This window comes from Haemorhous mexicanus, chromosome 2 (genome assembly GCF_027477595.1).
Source record: "Haemorhous mexicanus isolate bHaeMex1 chromosome 2, bHaeMex1.pri, whole genome shotgun sequence".
In the NCBI taxonomy this organism is placed as follows: Eukaryota; Metazoa; Chordata; class Aves; order Passeriformes; family Fringillidae; genus Haemorhous; species Haemorhous mexicanus.
This window is the reverse complement of record NC_082342.1, coordinates 4,657,572-4,678,047: the sequence shown is the minus strand read 5'-3', so window position 1 is coordinate 4,678,047 and position 20,476 is coordinate 4,657,572. Positions and strand designations below refer to the sequence as shown.

The following is a 20,476-nucleotide window of genomic DNA, read 5'->3' as shown; positions in this document are numbered from 1 at the left end:
ACACCTGGCTTATTTGCATTCAATTTAAGTTGGGGAAAATTCAAAAGAAGAAAAGAGGAGTGCAGACTCGCTGGTAGGCAGGCAAAAAAGGGCTTGTCGTTTTGAGACTGTGACATTGGTTGGAAAACATGCTCGTATTCATGCTTCTTGCAGGCTCATGCAGTGCTCTGAATTTTGTAACCTTTTTACATGCATTTCGCCAGTGTTGTGAGGCTTGTTGGAACTGGAATGTCACAGAGGATTTTTTTTTAATTGCCTCTGACTTAGTTAAATCCCATAGAATTTGCTAACTTTCTCTGCATTTTTAATGAGTAATCTCTCTGTGGTGGTGAGGGATTGTGAAAGCAATGTGAAATACAGGTCCTTCTTTTAAAATGGCATGTTAGATCAACTCAGTGCAGTATTAAAATGTCAGTGCAATATTGAGTGTTGCTGGAGAGCTTAGCTTGAGGGGGTTTTTCTGAATACTGAATTGCTCTTCTTTCAGTGGTGACTGACTTCCTAAGAAGGCTGGGGAATGATTTTCATTCAAGTCAGCAGTGGTGGTCAGTTGGCAGCTCTTGGGCTGTTCGTGGCTGGATTTTTGGGGATGATGGTATCCTGGCACTTATGGGCTTTACTTTTTTTCTTGCTTGTTCATCCTCACTCCAGCAATTTGCCTTTTGATCAAGATTAGACAAAAGTGATAAAAACAGCACTGTATGCTGACTTGCTCTTTATGCTATTTCTTCTAGTGGGTTGGCACTGTTGTGGTACCTTTCTGCAGGAAAATAGAACATGTAAACTATTTTCAGAACAGTAGGCTTAGAAGCTTTGAGAAATCTGAGATCACGATCTTATTTAAAAAAAAATATATATATTCACTGTGTATAATGTAGTATACATATTTGATATAAAACATAAAATATGCATAAGTAAAAAGGTATATATGTTTTTATATAATGTTCATTATACCCATACATACATACATACATATATATATATATATATATATATATATATACACACATATATATATGAACAATTCTGAGGGTTATTGTGTGGTTGCTTGTAAACAGCTTCAGTTCTGCTCTGTTGTTAATGTCACCAGAGCTGTGTTGTCCCTTGAGAATTCCAGTTTTCAGCCTGGCTTGATGCTCTAGATCAGCCTACAGGGGTTTTATACAGAGGTCTCCGACATTTATGAGGTGTACTTGTTTAATTTCTGTAGATTGGTCTACTATTACATCTTAGAGTTATTAGTAGTTATTTTTAAATTTTTAGGTGAGCAGTTCCTTGAATTTGGTGTTTAGTGCTCTAAGCTGGATCTCTGCTAAACTACTTATTTGTATAATTGTGTTTGTTTTTCTGCTGCTGCTTCTGTCAGTCAACAACTCCCCATTTTCTTTACTTTCAAAATCTTGCAATTCTAATGCCTTCTTCAATGCCTGTGATGGAAATAAGTGAATCTGTAGTTAAATTTTATAGTGTAGGAATTACATTTCCATTTTTGAGCCTGGAAATGGCCTGTGTGAGACCAGAAATCAGAGTATTCTGCAGAGTAGCATTGGTGGGGTATGTGCATATGTAAGTGTACTTGATAAAAGTTGTCAGAATTAGTGCTGAGAGTCAGCGTCCCAAAGAGGAAATAAATAGCTGGTTTGATATTTTAATTTTTAATTTCTTCTGTTTGTCACACAATTTGTATGACAGAATTCATAAGATGGATGTGTAACACAGGAGTGGACTGAAGCTGTAGACAGTGAAAGTTTTGAGGCAATATTCGTGCTGGAACCATCTTTCCCATTTATTTCTGTGTCCTTGCTGCCTTTGTGTTTCACCAGGGTAAGGTAAACATTTCTCCCTCTTGGATTAAAAAACAGATTTGGATTAGTATTTCTCCTTGCAGTTGGAGTAGTTTTAAGGCAGACCAACTCTCTTGTGTATCTGTGTAAGAGGCAGCAGGGCAAGCAATGCTGCTTTTTGCTGCCTCAGCATTCATGACCCATGGCTGTGGTACTGACAGGGCCCTAAATTCAGTGTCCTGGTTTTAATTTTTGATTTCTCTATGGGGAAAAAAAAAAAAAAGAAATATGCATATATGAGACTTGTGTTTTATTGAGGAATTGGAAACTAAGAATTTAAGTATTCTGTGCATTACTCTTGAAAATTTTTAGTTAGGCCTTTTGACCTAATTTTTTCAATTGTCTTCTTTTACTCTGTAATTTTTAAGTAGATTATATATTTTTTTTTTTGAGAGAGAATTCTGCACCTGTCAAGCTAATAGTTCCAATCAAAATAAGTTACAGAAAGTGAGGCACTCTGAAAGAGTTTATCTCTTCTCTGATTTGCTGAAGAAATAAACAAGACATTCCTGCCTTCAGTGGTGTGTCCATGGGCCTGCAAATCCAATGTGCATGTCTTCCCAGCAAATCCTCTGCAAACATAGCCACAGGTGTCAGTCATGCTGCCCTTCAGCTTTGTTTCTAGTAAACCCCTTCTTGTGGTTATTTCCTGGAAAAGCTGATCAATGCCTTCTTTGCTTTAGCACAGCATAGGTGCTAAAATGGGCAAAACCAGGCTTGTGAGCATCTCGTGAAAAAGCTCATGTAGGTCGTACTTTATGTGTGTAGTTACCCCGTGGTTCTCACTTTCTGCTGTTCCTAAATTATTGTAAATTAAAGACCCAGATGCCTAAGCACTCTGTATTTTTTTTTCCCTGGCTGATAGCAAATACAGTCTTATGTTAGCTCTGAGCAGCCAAAATGATAGATTCTTGGATACGTGTGCTGATGGATGGAATCAGTGTCTGCAGTGTGAATAACTCTGTTTCTTTCTTCAGATCTTGCATCCGGCAATTTTTTGTTCAATTTGTAACATACAAAGCAGCTTGTCTGGAATTTGGCCTTTTCCTCTTTTGAGATCAAATAATTTAAGCTTCAGAAAGAAGCATTCTCATGACATGTCTTGTGGTTCCTACAGGTGTTAATAGTGTCTGGATCAGTGTGCTGAGGGCATTAAAGCAATATCCTTCCTTGGATTTGAGATAGTTATTAAGGAAGAGAGAGCAAAAGCAGTTCCTGCAAAGCGTGGGCGCAACAGCGGTGCAACTTCAATTCATAGGATGAACTGCAGAGATTTTGCATGTGCTTTTTGCTATTAATTTGTTTGTCAAACACTCTAATTAGCTATCTAGAGCTAAATACTATCAGGCTGTTGGTATTGATGAATCAAGTTGGCTCCAGCAGGACTCATTGTAGGCTTAAACCCGTGACTTTGATTTATGTATTTTGAGAGTGACCTGTAGTGTAGCTAATGACAAGTGGTGTGGAGGCTCTGGGATTTGAGCAGTGCTGTGTGGTTAAGTCATACACTGAATTAGTCTCTTCTTTGTAGAGCCCCTGTTCATCAAGCTAGACTAGTAATTGCTACTTTGGCAAAGTGGAGAACAGGGAAACAGCGTGTTGGCATAAGGCATTATGTTTTGATTTACAGGTGAGTTTGAAAATAACATTTTAAAGCTTTGAGGGCCTGTCCCTGTTATGTGAGTGGACACAGGGAGGCAAAATTAATGCTTTTGGAATGCACATACAGTGGTGCTTCCAGGCTGTAATAATTCATACAGCAGCTAAAATAAATATTTCCGTTCAATATTTGAGCTTGGCATAAGTACTCTTCTATGTTAAGGCAAGTCAATTGTGTTGTGATTTGCATATTAGATTATATTTATTTTTCTGAAATATTTGGTATTTTTAGTGTGTAATGCAATAACAATTTGAAACTACCTTAATTGCCTAGTGTTTTGGCAATATGAGCTACATTTACCTCTCCCATTCAAATGTGTGCATGATTTCAGTAGAATAGTGGGGAAGACATGTTCCCATAAATGTAATTTGTGGGAACAAATGACCCACCTTAGGTCCAGGAGGTACATAAGGATTGGCTGGTGTTCCCAGCCAGGGGAAATTTGGTGTCACCACATTTCTCATGGAGCACCTGATGGTGCTCCAGGTTCTCCAACTGCCCCAAGATGCACCATCCATAAAAGCTTGCAGGCTTTTAATGAGGTTGGTTTTGGGTTTTGTTTGGGAGAGGGGGGAAGCTGGGAAGGAGGGGGAAGTAATAGGGCCTCTTTTTTTTGCTCAGTAGTACTATAACATAGACATGCACCCTTAAATCCCTTTTTACCTAATTCTGATAGATGTTGAAGTTTTACTGATCTTGTTCGCCAACCCTCCCTTGTGTTTTGTTCATGTAACTTCACATCAGTCTTCTTTTCAGACTTTATTTTGTCCTGCAGTCCCTTTTTAAAAACAATGTGAGGAATGCAAATCCTGTAAAAGTAATGAAATAAAAGAGGAATTAACTAATAGACAAAATACATCTACCCAAGGTGCTCAGTACTTGTCAGTGTGGAGTATTTTGGATTTGACAAATGAATCATTTTAAAGGAGAATGAGACCCACATAAATGGACAAAAATTCAAAACAGGTGTTTCCCATACAGTAGTCACATTTTAAGAAATTTTTGTGTGTGTTTTTAAAAAAATCCTGCTCAAGTTTGCTTATTACTTTTCATATACAAGTTTACTAGAACAATGAATATGTAGTGGTATTGCACCATACCTGAAGTGTGGTGGAATCAGCATGATTTGTTCATTTTATATGCTAACGTCAAGTTAAACTGGAAGGAGGTGAATGCCCTGAAGACAATCAAATGTGCTAATGTGCAGCAGCTCTGTGGCAGGTGGAACATGGTAGTTAAACACAAATTGGTTTTCAAAGGTGTGACACTTCAGGTTGGTTTTTGAATTAAGTTCCTGGAGTCAGTGCTTATGATGCATGTAAATAAACAAAAAACCACAAAAAACATAACAAAAGAGAAAAAGTCTCAAGCCATTATGAAATAGTCATGAAAACCATGAAAACATAATGAGTGGAACAGGAGAGCCTAATTTAGGACATGTAAAGACCTAACATTTACTGCTCTTCTAAATATTCCATAATTTCTAAGTAAATGTGATGACAATAACATTTACTTAGGTAACAAGGTTTGACTTCACTGAATTTGTATACTTTGCTATTGAAAAGAAAACATTCAACAGGATGGAAGAAAAACTTTATTGTAAATATAATATGGATGCTTTCTTACATGCCATGGCTTGTAGGCAGTGAGGGTAGGGCAAGGTGTTCAGATGACGCACCTGAGTGGCAGAATTAGCTGTGAGTTTCAAATAAGGCTGTTTGCTTGTAGACATTATAATTCTGTATTTTTCGAATAAGCATATTTATTTTATTTCTCTCATTGTCATCACTGCCCTCCTTTCTTCTTCCCTCTTTGTGTGGTGGTATTGTAAATTTGTCATCAACACAGTTTTCTTTCTATGAAAAAAAAGACTTAATCCATGGTGGTTGCTACCTTCTGTGGACAAAAATAAATTGCATTAAAACCAAACCCTCAAACAAACCCTTTTATATTAATGTATCAGGTGCTTACAAGTATCCACTGTCCTGCACTGATAAGATAAATTAGCATCCCTGCTTAGCTCTCCACATGCTTAATTTCCTTCAAAAATGTACACAAAGGAATTTTGAAAGGCATTTTTGTGGTTGAAAGTTTTAAAGGATAGTTATGATATGAGTTTGTGAGAAGTAAAATTAGATGTAGACTAAAATTCCAATTCATAGCAATTGCCTAAAAACTGGTAAGTCTAAACCAGGCCAATTTTATTTGACTTTTCCAGACAACTGCTCTTTTTGGCTTTCAGAGCAAACTTACCAATTTTCAGATAAAATCAATTCTGTTAGCTACGGTCAAAGGTGATGGCTAAAATTAGAGTTAGCTTGCAGCCCTAGCTATGAACAGACTGCTGTCTGTCCATAATTACTCTAAGAGGATTGTGCCAACTTTAATAACAGCTTATTTTGTTGAAGTATGTGATTTTTACAATTTTTTTTAATAACACATTGGAGTTCTGTTTGTTGAAATTTTTGTTAGGATTCGTTTGGGTTGTGGGATGGAGACTTGGAAATGGCTTGAGTTACAATGTAGTACCGTCAAGGTAAAATGTCCTAAGCATTGATACACTAATGAAAGCAGCATGCTAATGTTGCATGTGATACTGTATTTCCTTTCCCTGCATTTTGTACTCCATTTGTATGTATTCCTTAGCACTTCCCTCCAAGTACTCTGTTTAAAAGGGAAATAATGAGTTGGCTTATTGGGTAATCTCATCAGAAAGTGCAACCCTGAAGTTTGCAAAGGTCATGCTTGTCACTGAGCTGGATAGGGGCAGAAATTTCTTAGCTGTCATGGAGGGCATGTAGTAAATGACATTTTAGTAATATGTGGAAACACATCCATGTAAAAAAACCCAAGACTTGCATAGTCTACAGGTAAAAATGATGTTCCCTTTCCGAAAACAGAGTTATGAAGGAATCAGGTCTTGTCATTATAATTGAACAAAGAAAGTGACATACTTGTGAGGCAGACTGCAAAAGGAAGACATTCATTTGAAGTGGTATGGTGTGGAAAATGCATAGAAAGTGACAAAAAGAAGTGAACGGGATAGAAAGAGTCTCCTGAAATGTTTCTTCAGGTTCTGAAGTGTCTGGCTGAAGAAAATCTGCCTTTGTCATACCTGGCTCTGTGTTAGTTCCTTTGGTTTTAAGGAGGCGTTTGAATAGGATTATGGGAGGAAAATCATTGATGTAAAAACTGTGGAATTTGCTGAAGAGGAGAGACACATTTTTTGAGATATCTGTAGTTTCATGGTATGTGGTGAGCTCTTTACTTATCACAAGGTGCAGCATTTTCTCTTCTGAGAGGTGCCTTTGGAGAAAAAATGAAATTGTGAGCAAAGCTCAGAGTGCTGTTTTGCTTAAACATGAGTACCAGAAGTATGTCCTTAGTTCAGGGTGTTAGGTAACTTTTAATAAGTAGCCACAAAGAAAAGAATGGGCTGTGTTGTGGCAGAACCTAAAGAGAACATTTAAACTAATGTATTCCTCCACTGGTTTTGGAGCAGAGTGATAGGCACTGTTCCTCCCCAGCCGTTTTCTTTCTCCACTAGAGCAGAGATTAATAGACTGTCAATGGTAAATTTAAGCAAACAAACAGTAAAAAAAACAGAGCAAAACAAAAAGTGGGCGCTCCATCCCTGGAAGTATTCATGGCCAGGCTGGATGGGGCTTTGAGCAGCCTGGTCTAGTGAAATGTGTCCCTGCCCAGGGCAGGGGGCTGGAGCTGCCTGATTAAGGTCCCTTCCAACCCAAACCATTCATGATTCCTTGAGCTTAGATAAAAGGTAAGATAATAAAATTGTCAAAGAATGAAGTGGTCACTGAAAGAACCATTTGGTTTGGGTTTTTTGTGGCGTTTGGTTTTCGTTGGCTGGTTGGTTTGGGGAGGGCTTTTGTTTATTTGTCTCCTTTTTTTTTTTGGCCAGTTGTTAGTTTGACAGGTCAACACAACAATAGTTTTTTACTTCAATTAGGGTGTTAGTGGATGTTACAGCTCCAGTGAAGGTTTGTGTGGGGGTTGGTGTTTGTGAGGCAGATCAGCCATGGCCACACGCATGCCCGATTCTAACGGTCACTTCCTGTACCCTCGGGGCTGCACCTGTGTTCCACCAGCCCAGCACCCTCTGGTTTGAGGAGAGCACCGCTGTCCTGCTCTGGCTGCTGCCTCAGCTCAGCCACTTGCTTTGTCAAGTGCTTGGTTTGTTACACCGTTGGTGTCCAGGCTCTCCGATAAAGCAAACGGGTTATCTCCCAGTGCACTCCAAAAGTATGTATGCAGGAGTGAAGTTTACTGAAGGTCTGTGAACCATGTATGTGTGCCTCAGAGGTCTCAGTGGGACACGTGAGTGAGTAGAAAACCAAGTTGGAAGCAAGGTATTAGGAAAACCTATTCAGCACATGCAGTTGTCTCCCTGTAGTAGGGGGCACCTTCTCCTTCTCTTCTTGCAATCTTTTTCAAGTGTAGATCACTCATGTTAAATATATAGCTGGGAACATCTTGTGTTAAGTAGAGATATGAACCTGAACAGAAGAAGAGGTCAAGCGTAGAAATAAATTCCAGTCAGTACTGGATGATTGAGAAGTCCCTTTTCTCTCACTCCCTCTTGTTTGTAGAGGTGGTGCTTGAATTCACTTGAGAAATAAGGAGAAGAAAAGTACAGCTGCAGTATTTTTAAAGAAAAAAAAAGAAAAAAAAAGAAAAAAACAACTTACTCTTTAAATTCACATTAGCACCTGGAAGTGGGTGGCTCAACCCTGTAATAATCTGCATCATCATACTATCTTTTCCTGATCAGAATATGGAGTAATAAATTTTGTAATGGCCACATCATGCTTGAATTTTTATATACATGTTCTTGCTGTTTAGGGCACAAGTTTTTGAGTGGCAAACAAACTATTTGAAATGGTTTAATAGAGCCTCATAGTTAGTCCACTTACTTCTGTGGACCACTTTTGGAAAAGAAGATTGGTTTCTCCATAGACCAAAGCCTCTTCTCAGTTCTCCAGTGCTCCGGTGCACTTTGTGGTCACAGCAGCAAGCACGTTCTGGTTATCACTGAGTGGTTCAAAGATGCAATGTGGGTGTGACGTGCCCCTTTGAAAAACCATAGCTCTGCAAATAAGCTTTCTTTAGCCATATTGTGTACATGCTTGAAGGGATTAGTAATAGATTTTTGGTTTTTTTTCTTGGAAGTCATTGGAAAGCAAAAGACTAAATCTATTTTGATTTCACTCGGGATAGATTAATGGGTGTCAAATGTTACACAATACTTGACATATCCACTGCTGCTAAGTTGGCCGTGGCAAAGGGATTACCCGATAATGAATCACCAAGCTCTTTAGCCGTTTAAAGGGAATCGTGCCACTTCCTTGCCCTGGCAGGACTCTCTTCCCTGCCTGGGACCTTGCTGAGACAGTGCGTGTTCACGTGTGGAAAACTCCACGCAGATGTGCGAGCACCGGCTTGACAGCTTTGTGTTCAGCTTCTACCTTGCTAATTGTTTTCGTGGGATTATTTGGATTGTGTGGAAAGCTTTTTCCAAATCCCCTTTATTACTGATGTTATTGTTGCCAGCAGGAATAAGATTAAAGGTGCTTAAGTCTGTAGAGTTGTTTCTAATTTGTACGTGTCATTTCAGTGGCATTGGAACAGAACTCTGTCTCTTCCCCTCCCTGATCCCCTGTGGTACTGTGCTTGAGTTAGGGCTGAGAAGCCAAGCTATTGGAAGAAAATTCATTTTGTTCCCTAATTATTATGCTGGCACTCGGGAGATAATTTTTCCCTTCATGCACTGCCAATTAATATGCAAATGAGCTGATAAATATTTATACCGTGATTTAAATTATGCAGGGAGCGCTTTCAGTGTACTCTGCAAATGAATTGTTCATGGACTTCAAAGTGCTGGCTGCTGTGCTAACGAGAGGAGATTTGCATAAGGCCCTAATCAGGCGCATACTGATTAAGCTTCATTATGGAAACTGCCAGCTGCAATCTTTGTTTCTATTTTATTACAAAAAGGGGAACTTTTCACGCTTCAGTCGCCTTGACAATGTCAGACACAGCTAGTAGGAGAGACTAAAACTCCACACAGCAACTGAAGTTTCCCTGTTCAGTTGAAGATTGCTATGGTGTAACTGAAGTTGTATTTCTCCCCCCACCTCCCCACTCCCTTTCATGTTCAGTCAGAGCAGTAGTGTAGATTTGATAGAAATTGCCATTCTCCCGTTCCTTGGACTATCTGAACCTGTAGAGGATACCACAGCAATGCTGGACTGCAGCGACTACGTTCTAGGTGGGTACCAGCTCAGCTCTTTCTTATGGACACCGAGGCTGGGAGATTGACTATGCATAGTGGCTTAATCACATATGCAGAAGGTATTTGTGGGGCTGAAGCTCACCAGTGAATCGGCAGCAAATAGCTGCCTGCTAGATGGATAGCTCGATCTGTACCAGGGAAATACATGCTTTGGTTGGTTTGTTCGTTCGTTTGTTTGTTTTCCCTCTTTTCCCTGGCTCCAGGAGAATTTGTTTCCTTTGCACAGACTTGGGTGATATTAATGCAGACCTTTTGCTTTTAGGATTTCAGTCTGAGAAGCATTTGCCTTCTAACACTGGACTTGACTTGTATGTCTGTGTGTTATGCATTTTAAAGCATTAAAATGAATGAGAGGGAGCCTAAGTGTTGAAGGAATTTAGTAACTGTATTGAGCCATTCCACAACAGAATGTGTGTTATGTCTGTGTGTTTTTAATATAGCAAGGTTCTTCATGTGTAATAGAAAATAAGGGGGAGTGCACAGTGGTTGCCATTGATACCGTTGCAAGCTGTGCTTAAGGTTACTGGGATAATATATTTCCTGCACTGAGATTCCATCAGGACTGCAGAACAGACATGCCATAATTCCTTCTTCGTGTCTTTTAAAGTTATTTATAGTAATGGATCATCTCAATTTTACAATAGGCTTTATTTATTTTCAAGGCTTTTCCCCCCGAAGCTCAAAGTATGTATGTGTGTGTGTGTGTGTGTATATATATATATATGTGTATATACACACTATATATATACACTATATATATATATATACACACATATATATACACATATTTTTTTTAATTCTTTTCATTCCATCATATAAGTTCATGTAAGAACTTATATCTCTAAGTAAAAGAATATGGTTTTGAATGGTAAATTTTAAAGCAGACATTTTAGTATGTTTGTTTCTGAATATGATGTGGTTTTTGAAAATTAATTTCTAAATAATTCTTATCCTGTTTTCACTCACATTAAACTTTGTTTTTCCCATGCACATAAATGAATCATTTTTGCTGCTGCAAATGGAATATTAGGCAGTTCCACTTTAATGGGTGAAAGGAAACAGTTAATGTTGTATACCCATGTTAAGATTTTCTTTGCTTTGCCAGCTGTGTGCAGTCTTTATAACGCTTCAGGTTGGTCTGGTGTCCACTGCTTCTTTCTCCTGAATGCCTTTGGAAATGTTCCTGAGGGTGTGTGAAAGGCTGGCACAGCACTGCCTGGCGACACCTCAGCCCTGCTAGCAGAGTAGCAGCATGGAATGTATTCACTCCTGAGAGTTTGATTTCAATCATGCACCTGCTGCTTTCGATCCTTCCTTCTGGGGAGTTTGTTTTTAGATAATGTTGGCAGAAGTTGTAGCCCAGGGCCTTTATTTAAAACCCAAGGAAGATCTAAAGGAAGGAAAAAAGGTGAAAGCATTAAGGCTTGGGGTTTTTTAGCCCACTTCATTTGTTTATTCTTTTAAGTTTGAAGCAGAAATTGCACGAGCACATATAGACCAAGTAGCCTTTTTATTCAACACAGAATGAATCGGTAGGTTGAGTATCCCGCGGATATGAGCCTGTTTTGCTGGTAGCAGTTTTGTGCTTCAGATGGATGTCATACCATTTGCAATGGAAATAGCTGCATTGTTCTTGATGCTTTACATGCAGAAGGCCCACAGATTGAACAAGAAATAGTCAGCTGGTGAAATAATGGATGCTATCCTTTGCTTGAACCTGAGCACTACCAGAAAGATGTTTCTTCCAACTTGCTGCTTTTTTCAATAGCAGTGTTTGAGGTCTTTTTTAAGGATGGATCTTTACAATAAAATATTCTTCATTTAGACAGGCTTTTTGTAGTTAAGTAAACTTTGTGTATGACTAGTACTAAAAAACCTTTTCTAGAGGGATGTATTTTTGCAGCATAGCCTGACAGAAAAACGTGTCCTGGCTTGCTTTTTGGAAAGAGGTCTGTACAATTATAACTTTGTGTGACTGAGCAGACTTGCTCATCATGTAGGAAGGCTTCTTGTGTGAGCTTCCTCATAGGATGGAACAGTGACTACCCTGCTCAAGTTCTGTGCACAGGGACAGCTGTGTCCCCACTTTGGGTTTAGTTTGCTTTGCTTATTCCATCATTAGTAGCCTGCACATTGGCCCTAATACTTCAATTCCTGCAACAAACCAGCAACAGGAGGCCCTCTGTTGTTTTACTAGCATGAATTTTCTGAAGTGGTTCAGCAAATGAATTCTATGTTTCTGAGACAACTTTCTCAACCTGTGCTCTTCCCTTTTGTGGTCAGTTGTATCTTGAGCTCAAGCTATTCTGCTCTGGGCTTAAAAATTACATCCTATGTCCAGTACCCTCATGAGTTAGCCTGGTTTCCACAGCCAAATGTATTTGACTTGTAAGAGCTCTTTGCTCATTTTCCTGATGAGGACTCTTCATATTTGTGTCCAAGGCAAAGGACTCCCATTTGGTGTTCTCTAAAGTGAAATTTCAATAGCCATCTGTGTGTAAAGGAATGAAGTAATGTTGCTTATCAAATGCATGTTGCCTATAATCACTCTAAACAAATGTGCTGTTGCCACAATAATTAACTCAATTTAAGATATATACAATGTCTAGATAGAAACATAGATCTCTCAGCATAGAGGCCAAAGTCAAGAGCAGACATTGCTGTATAGTCAGTGGAACCCATGTTCTGTTTCTGTTTCAGCTTGAATGTGCTAAGCAGAGGTTGTGAAAAATGGGGCAAAACTTGCTGAAGTGTGGGCCAACAGCACTCAGCTGCAAAGTTACTCCTCATTCCCTCCTTCTTTCAAAAAGCAGTTTAACACATCTGCCTTTATACTAAGGGTAACACTTATAGTCCAGATCTCTTTTACATGACTGAACATTTGAAAGATTTAAGAATAGGCATAGGAACTTTCTGAGAAGAGTTGAGGCTCTAGAGATGTTGTATTAGCTTGTCAGGGGAAGTTTTGTGGTTGTTACATTCCTCTGGATTTTCAAGACTGTATTGGGTTCAACTGCCACAGTTGTTCATGTGGAAAATTATATTAGGTTTAAAAATATTGATCACAGAATCATAGAATGATTTGGTTTGGGAGGGACCTTAAAGATTATCCAGTTTCAACCCTCCAACCCCCCTGCCATGGGCAGGGATACCTTGCTCTAGGTCAGTTTGCTCCAAGCTGGCCTTAAAAACTTTCAGGATGAGGCATCCATCACATCTCTGAGCAACCTGTTCCAGTGTCTCAGCACCCTCACAGTAAGAATTTATTCCTAATATCCAGTCCAAACTTGCTCTCTTTCAGTTTAAAGCCAGTCTCCCCTGTTACTACGTGCCCTTCAAAAAATTCCCTCTCCAGCTCTCTTGCAGGCTTCTTTAGGTGCTGGAAGGCTGCAGTAAAGCCTTCATGAAGTCTTCTTTAGGCTCCACAACCCCAATTCTCAGCCTTTCCCCATGGCTGAGGTGCTGCAGCCCTCTGATCATCTTGGTGGCCTCTGAACTCACTCCAATAGGTCCCTTTCTTTCCTGTGCACTGGTAGTAGCAGGTGATGGCACATGGCAGTAGTCCATCTTCTCATTTCCAGCTTTCATTGACTGCCAGGCAGTCTGGGCATTCTTGGAACTGTCTGGGGTAAAGATGCAGCACAGTTAATGCTGCTCCTGTATTCTTCTTCAGCCTGTTGGTATTTTGGAAATCACTGCTTTGATGAAAGTGCGTGACAGAGGTAACCTTTTAAGCACCTAGTGAGAGAATATCCTGGAGTAAAGGGTTCATTTTAAGCTCATTGAACTTGCTTTTAGCTCATTATGGGAATGGAAGAGTGTGCTCAAGGATTTGCTTACACTTCATTTTATGAGCTGTTCTGTCTTGAGATTCCTTTTGTAATTTTAGTTTGTGATAATGTGGCACACTGGGGTCGGTGGCAAGGAATGAGGAGGTAATAAGCTGGAAAGCTGATGCTGTACACAGAACATCTGTATAGATTCCTATATAAGGAAACTATATTCTCTGTCTGCCATCTGGAGAGGCCCTCTGCATTGCACTGTATTCAGCTGACAGGCTTTGAAACCAGGAACAGACTTTTCAATACATTCATCCAGAGGGAGAAAGAAGAGGAATTATTTTATATTTGTATGGTTTTGCCTGAATATATAGGAAATATAAAATAACTTAATGTCAGTGACATTCTAGTAAAATAGAAATGCAGTATTAGGAAAATGGCATCCATTTAATTATAATGACTGAATTTCCTTTCTTTTGTTGGGGTGGGGTGGGGCAGGGGGAGCAAATACAAGAATAATGTAGGCCATGATGGTCAGACTTAATGTTTTTGAATCTTGGTGTAATCACTGTTCCTTCTTCCCCCCCCTCCTTTATTTTCTTCTGTGACTTTCATTGTATTGAAAATTAAGTTCCTACCTATCATTGCCCTCCAGCATGCTGTCTTTTATTCCCTTAATACCATGTTTTCACATATGGGAATAATGTCATAGAAAATTTTGAAATAATATTTATCTGGAAGATTCACTATTGTGTTCTGGTTTTGGTTGTTCTTTTTTGTGTTATAAATCTAAATTAGGGTAAGGTACATAGCAAATTTCTGCTGTTCTGTACTTCCCTTGAATAAAAAGGTATGAGCAGATTTGGGGATTTTTTGCTGTATTGTTTTATCTTTCTTTCTGTTTTAATGTAGACTCAAGAATGAACAATCCGTCAGAAACCAGTAAACCATCGATGGAGAGTGGGGACGGGAACACAGGTAGGAAATGATCAATTGGTGCAGATATATTCTGGTGGAGTTGAATGGATATTAAAAGCAAAATTTCTTTACCTATTTAGTGAGATTTTAAAAACCTACAAAACCAAACAAATAAAAACCTACACCCTTTGATTTTAGAGACCTGGAAATACTTTTGTCATTAACGCTACTGCATCCAGGGCATTATTCATACCTTCTTTATTAGAGTACCATCCACACTTTTTATATAAGATTTCCCTTCCCCACTTTTTCTATCTGTAATGTTTCTGATACTGCTGAAGCTCTGGTGGCACTAGCTCTCCATAAATAGTCTCATTTTTTCCTGGCAGAGCATACCTTTGGCACTTCTAACTTCATCGTTTATTTTTGGGTTGAAATTTTCCCTGGCAGATGTGGGCCACTGCCTGATCCTGTTTCCGTTTTAGATTTCATTCAAGCTGTCACAACAAGTTCTCGAGAACAAGTCAAATGGAGAAAGCATAATATATCAAAATTTTAAAAAATTTTAGCCAGCTTTTCTGTAATTTCTTAGTGTGTTAGAACAGAACCTTAAAATTTGGTGGGGAAGAACAGATTTTGTGTCAGGGCCAATCTGCCTTTTGGCACAGTCTTAAGATGTGACCAAATTCTAAGCCATTGAAGAAGCTCATTGAGCCGCTATGACTTAACCATGCTATCTCATGCTTTAATTCCTTTCTGGAGGTAATAAAATGCTCATTCTGAATGTAAGAGAAATGACAGTCTGAATGGAAAGTAAGTAGTTTAACCTAGCTCAGAATCTTTTCTCAGCTCGGAATAGCATTTGGGAAGAGAAAATTCTGGTGAGAGGGAACTTGTTGCTTTGAGAGAAGAAAATCAGGTTTTTTCTTCATGGTTTGATAATAAGAGTTTTATTTTAAACTCTGGAGTTGCGATGAAGTTAACACTATTTAATTTTCTTTTTCTGAGAGGTTGGATTTTTTGTGCCAATATATGGGTTCAGTGAAAAGGATTTCTGCCTGCTTATTAATGTGTGTTTTGTTGCTAGCATCTCAGGTTTTGTAATTGCCATTGTATTTTAATGGGAGAGGTATCAATTTTTTTTCTGCATAGAGGTGTTTTATTATGTATTTAAGGGTTTAAGATTATATAAAACATTATTTCGAAAACATATGGGCCGTAAATATTTCATGATCATAAACAGCATCAAGGGAACAATGGTTTTAAATATCCCTGTGGACTCCTTGTAGCTGGAGGATGTGTATAAACTTCTGAGAAAATTCAGATTTCCTCCCCTGTTTGGCCACAGTTCCCTGCATGTGCTTTCTCCAGAGCACATTCCCAACGCACTTCTTTTAGTGCAACTTTAGCAGTTTCACCTCAGCTGAGCTGGTAAGGAGGAGCATTTGTTTTATTCAAAGGTAATCAGTCAATTATCACAGGAGCATTGCATCTGCTTCAGCAGAACTCTGCTCTCTTAGGCAAATATTTCATCATTTTGAAGGTGGGGATCATGACGTAAAATGGATGGATTGTAAAGCTGCATGTAGGTCCTTTCATGTTAAATGTAGATACTATGACTGTATTTTTTTATACTCTAACATTATGTTAAAGTTAGTTATTACAAAAGTTTGACTCTGACTGGTGTTTAAAACTTCTGGAATTTTGCTTCTTTAGTTTAAATGTGTCCAGTCTTTCCTTCCAGTTTTGTATCCTGATTTTTAAATTATATGAGCTAAAGTAATCTAGAATTTTTGAGGACTCTCTGTTCTGCAGTCATTGCTTTGTTTTAAAACACAGTGCTCCTAAACCCCTGGAGATAGTGATTGATGGCATTTGTGATGTTCTTTAGGAGCTCAAGCATCAGTTGTATTAGTCAACTTGGCAGATGTTAGGCTCTGAAAGGAATACTCAAAGAATGCAATTTTAGTCTTCTGATCGGGGTACTTAGATTATGGTTCTGGGCTCAGTGCATACTTGAGTGAAAAGAAGTCAGCTTTCAGCTCAGATGCTGAGGAACTGGAAGTGCCATTGATTTTCTGTCAGTGCTTGTGCTCCCCAGATAATGCCTGATGATGATTTTTATAAACACTCAGAGTTCTTATTTTTGTAACTTTCTCTAACTGTCTGCTTTCCAGTGACATTTGTAAATCACTTGAGTCTGCTGTGTAAACACTAATATTCTATCTTTTAAACTTCAGTGGATGCTTGTTTGGGTCATTCCTGTTTTAAACTGTCGTGAGATAGTACAACTTGAAAAAGTTAAGAGAAATTTCTGTGGAGCGTGAATTTGCATTTGGCAGAGGTGGTGTTCTCAGGAAAAAAAAATAACATTTACCACTGGTTAAAGATGACAACATCAGTAGCTCTCTGAACTATCAGCTAAGTTTCATAGAAGTTAACAAACTTGGGTTTTTTATTTTGAGCTCTGACTATTTAAGAAACATTGTAAAGTCCCCTAATTATATTGGTCACAATACAGTGCCTGAAATATGCTATGACTTTAAATTTTTTGTGTTAACTGGACTTCACTTTTAAGCATCTGAAAAATGAACCCATATTTCAGACCAATTAAAAACAACAACCAAGTACAGGAACTGTTGGATGGCTGTTTTCTTAAGAACGTGTATTGACCGACTGGTCATCAGTGTTGCACAGTTAGAGAAATCTTTTCCAAGCTTCAGTTGTGGGCAGACAGTCTACATAGTATCTGCTGGAGAAAGGGAAAGAAAAATATCTTAGTTACAGTAAAACCCTTTTGATCTCCTTTTTACAGGCAGCATAATTTTCAAAAAAATCTCAGTCTTTTTGTTTGTTTGATGCATCTTCTCTTGTAAGAGCTGTGTGAATGCAGAAGTGTGAAAGTCAAGGTTATATGACTATGGAAACTGTACTATTATGGCATTCGTTGACATAGCAGCAAAATAATAATTATTGTAAGCATAGTATTTGGAAGGATTCTGAGGATGCTTGTTTGAATTGCTTCATTTCCAAAGACTGATTTTCCAGTTTCCATAAGAAGGAAGTCTGTAGGAGAGAGACCATGAACTGTTCTTCAACTGCTAAAATCAGGCAATTATCAATGCTGAACTTGGTATTAGGAAACCAAGTGGATAGGGAAACAACAATTTTTGAGTATTGGGGCTATCTCTGTCTTTCAGCAGAGATGGGGAGAGAGAAGTGACCTGGGAAAATGTGGTGGTGCTGGGAGATATCTCCCAGAGCACAGTGCAGATACCCACTCCAGCTGGTTTTGAAATCATCCTTCTCCTTGGCTGCCTTCCCTTTCTGAGTTCTTTCTTGCATTTTATTCCACATCTCCCCAGATCTGGAGTTCCTCACCCCTCTTCCTTTCTAATGCAGTTTACAAACTCAGGCTGAAGTCTGATTATTATAATCTGGAATTTTGAGAGTAAATTGTTCTCCTAACTGCAGGTGTAATGTTACCTTGCCTGCTCTACTTTGTCATGCCTTTACCCTCTGCAGGTACAATTCCAAAATGCCATAAAATAATCCATCTTCAGTTCTGTTCCTTTCCCTGGAGTAGCACTGTATTAGTCTTCATCCAAACCAACTTTGTGAAGTAGCTGAGCACATGGCTGAATTTATGCTAGAATTTAAACATGCTTGGGTTGCACTGGACCTTGACTGTAAGGGTGAAATTCCATCCCATTGCTGGCTGGGGGTGGAGCACCCAGACCAAAACAAACTACTGGTGAGCTACCCGAAGGGGCAGGACAGGGAGCTGTCCAAGATGGTGCTGGAACCAAGGAGAAAGGAGAGATGGGACATGGAGGGTTACCACTCTTTTTGGGCTGTTTTTGGTGTTGGCAAGCTCTAGCAGTTATGGACATTGGGATGAAGATGGAAAATACATTAATACCATGGACTTTTAAAATTATGATACATGTGATTATCTGCCATGTCTGTTAATCATCATAGGATTTTGTATTTAACTCTTACCTTGAGCAAGAGTGGCATTCTGGTCCTTTCATGTCCTTACAATGTGCTGACCTTCTGCTTCTGACAGCTTCATTATCCTGCTCCTTATCAGATTTCTTGGATTCCATGGGAGTGGTGCCACATCTCACTGAGCACCTTAAAAGCAAGGCCTCTCATATGCTAGACTCACTTCACTTTCCTTGCTCTTCTTCAAAAGACATGGCCATCCTGTGATAAATGCAAACAGCCAGGGTAGCATTCCTTCCAAAATTAAGGCTGCATCCAGAGGGGAAGACATTGGGCCTCCAAACACCAAAGAGAGTTTAAGATGCAAGTAGTAGAACAGAGAGTAAGCAGGTGTGATGTGGATTTTTTCCCCCTGAGTTTGGTTTTGGGAGACCTGGGGAGAGGGAGCTGATATCTTTCAATTTAAATTGATTTAAATTTCAGTTTAAACTGATCTCTTTGAATTTAAAGAAAGTGTTGTTTTCTCTGAGTGCCTAAGTTGTTTGTTGGGAGCCATGAAGATTTTAAGCTCAGTCTTGGAGTTTGCTTTGTTCTAAACTATCACCTAGGAGGCTTTTTTCAGATTTCCATATTAAGAAATGATAACTGGAGCATTTCTTCAGCACACTTGCACAGTAGTGCTCTTTTAAAATGGTATCATGATTTTTGAGGCTCTTTTTGGAAGATAGTTAACTAGAACAGCTTCACCTATTTACCTAAGGTGAGGCCTGCAGCTGCTTTTCTCAGAAACAGATAATTTTTTTAACCCCCACAATTTTCCTATTGGAATGAGGAGTATTTGCCCTCCAGTAGGTTTTCTTATCTGTATTTTTTTCATTCCCTGACCATTGAAAAGTAATTCAAAACCTTTGATTCAATGAGGAGGTGGTAGGTTGTTTCCTTTGACTTATGGTAGCTATTTGTCAGGAATTAGTTTTATATATTTAGCCAACTACTTTTTCATTCCCTTTGTATTTCTGCATGGAGGGAATTCTGAAGTTTACTGGAAAGAATGAAGATAGATGGGATTTTTCTGGTTCTTTCCAGCTGACCTTCTTATATACCATTCTTTAGAGAAAGACAACCAAGTTGCATTCCTTCAGGAGCAATTCAGACCAATGAGAGTCCCTGTATTCACTTTGAATTGGAATTTTAGACTAATTAAGCAAAATAATTTGATGCAGTTTAAAATTGGAACATTTTTAATACATCTGTAGATCTTTGGCTGCATGTATGTCTCTTAAGTTTGTAAACTTGGCCCGAAGCATAGAATTGAAAACTTGGGAGCCAACCAAATCTTCCCACACAGAACCCCCACACGAGATGCATCAAAGGGCCACCTTAGGTATACTTTACCTGGATGGTAGAAAGTTTGATATTATGTCAGTGTTTAATTGAACAGTGGCTTAGTCTTTGGAAATGTGACCTGTGTAAGCTGTTTGCAGGTCAAAATAGCAGTGTGAGGTTTTGGACAGTCTATTTTACTTATCACATTTTATGACTGCTTGCTTTTGCAGATGTTTCCAAGGAGTAGCAACCACCTGTTGTTGTTCAACAACTGTGACTCTTTTGCTCAGTAGATAAGCTAGGTTTTTATGGCAAAGAATGTAGATGATGGAAGGAATTTTGAAGTAGGAGTTACTATGCACACCTGCCTGTGGGCACTGAACAAAATCTGATTGTCATGATGAATAAACATGCAAGTCTAAAGCTGGTTTAGCTTCATTTCAGTCATGCAATTTTAAAGATTGCATCATCTGTTCTAGAAATTCCCTGCAGCTCAATACACTTGGAGTCTCCCTTCCTGTGGGTAGTAACAAAAAAAAACACTTGTTTTTTTCTTTTTCTTCTCACACCCAAATTATTTTGTGGTAATTGGGAGCTTTTCATGTCTTCTGAGCAGTTTAGGAAAAGATTGCAAAAATGTAGGAAAATAACCAGGTTTTAGTTACATGAGAGTAAGTGAAGAAGCAAA

At 38.8% G+C, this 20,476-nt stretch overlaps 1 protein-coding gene across 8 annotated transcripts in view; it reads left to right on the top strand.

Moving 5' to 3' along the window:
• The window catches only part of POU2F1 (POU class 2 homeobox 1), a 112,872-nt gene that overhangs the window by 45,522 nt on the left and 46,874 nt on the right, over positions 1 to 20,476 (top strand). For 4 of the 8 annotated variants that reach the window (XM_059872136.1, XM_059872125.1, XM_059872117.1 and 1 more), the window contains exons 1-2: positions 9,538 to 9,793; positions 14,509 to 14,574. In XM_059872136.1, coding sequence (XP_059728119.1) covers positions 9,676 to 9,793; positions 14,509 to 14,574 — 184 coding nt within the window. In that variant the 5' untranslated portion in view covers positions 9,538 to 9,675. Of the gene's footprint in view, positions 1 to 9,537; positions 9,794 to 14,508; positions 14,575 to 20,476 lie in introns of those variants that run through there. The other 4 variants (XM_059872166.1, XM_059872164.1, XM_059872155.1 and 1 more) reach the window with 3 other exon arrangements.